The following is a 1,872-nucleotide window of genomic DNA, read 5'->3' as shown; positions in this document are numbered from 1 at the left end:
CCCCTGGAAGGGCTGAGGAGCTGCTCTTGGCTCAGTCTGGAGGCAGCCAGAGACTGAATTGAGGGCAGCCCCCTGGGGTTTGTTCCACGGAGCCCGAGCGCGTTCCCTCTTCTCGTTACTGCACATCGAGCGCCTGATGAGAGAGGGATTTGGGGACGAGACAATGAGGAGATATCGAGCACGGGATGATTAGCCAGAATGCTTTGTTAATAAGCTGCTTATTCGTATAATTGGGAACGATTTGCAGCCAGGGGTGTCAGCGGAGTCTGGGTGTGCTGCTCTGGTGGAGCGGGGCAGGTGCCACCCCTGAGGATGCTGAGCTGGCACAGGAGCTCCCTGCTCTGCTCTCTGTGCCTTCAAGGGCAGGGAAGGACAYGGGGAGGGGACAGAGAGGCACAGCYRGGTCCTGCTGGTGAGGGACAATTCCCAGATTGGAGAGGGAGTGAGGGATGGGCCCTCTCCAGCCCATCCTCACAACACCCAGAGGGAGGAACGCCAGGGAGGSTTGGTCTCGATGGAGAGGAGAGCTGGCGCTGCTCCTGCTTCCCAAAGCAGCTTTTTGGGACAGAGCCAGGTGTGGAACAGCGTGGGGCAGTCTGTCACCAAAGCTGTCACCAAAGGTGGGGCTGGGATGGACATGGCAGGACTGACCTGGAGGGTTCCACAGGYGGCTCTGAGCTTGGAGAGAGCTGGTTTTGTGTGGATTTCCAGGAGGATGAGGGAAAGGAGGGGAAAGCTACAGGAGCCATTCCTCACTCCCTCCACTAGCCCTGGTTGTGCCCAGACCTGCAGAGCATGTGGGGGCAGAACAGGGAAGTGGATGTGACACCAAAACCTGGGACAATTCTCTCCTAACCAGCCAGGGAGGAAGAGGAGCCAGGTGGGTGGACAGGGGGACAGGAAGGGTGACAGACAAAATGCCACCAGCCAGGCAAGAGCAGCAGCAGCAGCAGCAGCCTGTGGCCATGCTCTGGGTTCAGCCACTTCCCCAAAAACCCCTGACATTATCTTCATATCAATGTTGTAACAAAATATGCCACTGCACGGACCTGCTGGGAGGCGTTTCCGCTTGAGGCAAGAGCTTGCCACTTCCCCCAGCTGTGTCACCGCGAGGCAGGAAGGGTCACAGGGCACCCAGACTGGCACAGGACACACTGGGAAGCCCCCAGCAATGCCATTTCCCCGGGCCTGAGCGCGGCCATGGAGCTCAGAGCTCTTTTCCTGCTGCCACTCTGCTTCCCAGGTAAGAGAAAGGTCCCATTCCCAGGGAACAGAGCACCCTTCTGCATTTCCTGCAGCCTGGGGAGCTCCCCTGGAACCATCCGGGCTCAGATCTGRGCAGCTGCTGCAGGGCTGGGAGGGAAAGGGCAGCTCCAATCCTCACCACACCCCTCTGGCTCCTCCAGGCTGCTGGGATGATCCGCCCTGRGAGCACAGAGCCTCTCCCAGTCAGCCTTTCCCACCACGCTGGCACTGCTCGGCTCCTCTGATGGCATTCTGGGCCAGGACAGCGTCCAGGGGCACCAGCTGCCCTCTGCCAGCCCTGCAGAGAGCCCCCAGCACGTGGTGGGCATCATCCACCAGCTCCCAGCACAGCCAGGAGGGGCTGGCATTGCCAGGGATGTGGCACAGAGGGGCTGCAGGCTGCACACACTGCCCCAGCCCCTTCCCTCTGCCCCATCCCACCACCCCAAACAAACTCCTGGGACAGTCCCAGGGYGCTCTGTGGGGTGGAGATGATCCCCATTTGCCTTCAGAGAGGAGCAGTGGCAAACTCCAGACACTGCACCACTCATGGCTTGAAGRTCCAACACCTCCAGAGCCCTCTGCTTGTCTGTGGCTTTGAAACCACAGCTGCTGAAACCTCAACAC

The 1,872-nt window shown here is 60.1% G+C and overlaps 1 protein-coding gene across 1 annotated transcript in view; it reads left to right on the top strand.

The window, feature by feature from the left end:
- Nucleotides 1-1,200: 1,200 nt before the first annotated feature.
- The window catches only part of NCR2 (natural cytotoxicity triggering receptor 2), a 10,630-nt gene continuing 9,958 nt past the window's right edge, over nucleotides 1,201-1,872 (top strand). The window contains exon 1 of the mRNA XM_057386187.1: nucleotides 1,201-1,243. Coding sequence (XP_057242170.1) covers nucleotides 1,201-1,243 — 43 coding nt within the window. The remainder of the gene's footprint in view (nucleotides 1,244-1,872) is intronic.

The sequence above is a fragment of the Malurus melanocephalus genome, unplaced genomic scaffold (assembly GCF_030028575.1).
Source record: "Malurus melanocephalus ecotype Western Australia unplaced genomic scaffold, MMel_1.1 scaffold_928, whole genome shotgun sequence".
NCBI classification, from domain to species: domain Eukaryota; kingdom Metazoa; phylum Chordata; class Aves; order Passeriformes; family Maluridae; genus Malurus; species Malurus melanocephalus.
This window is presented reverse-complemented; position numbering and strand designations above follow the sequence as displayed.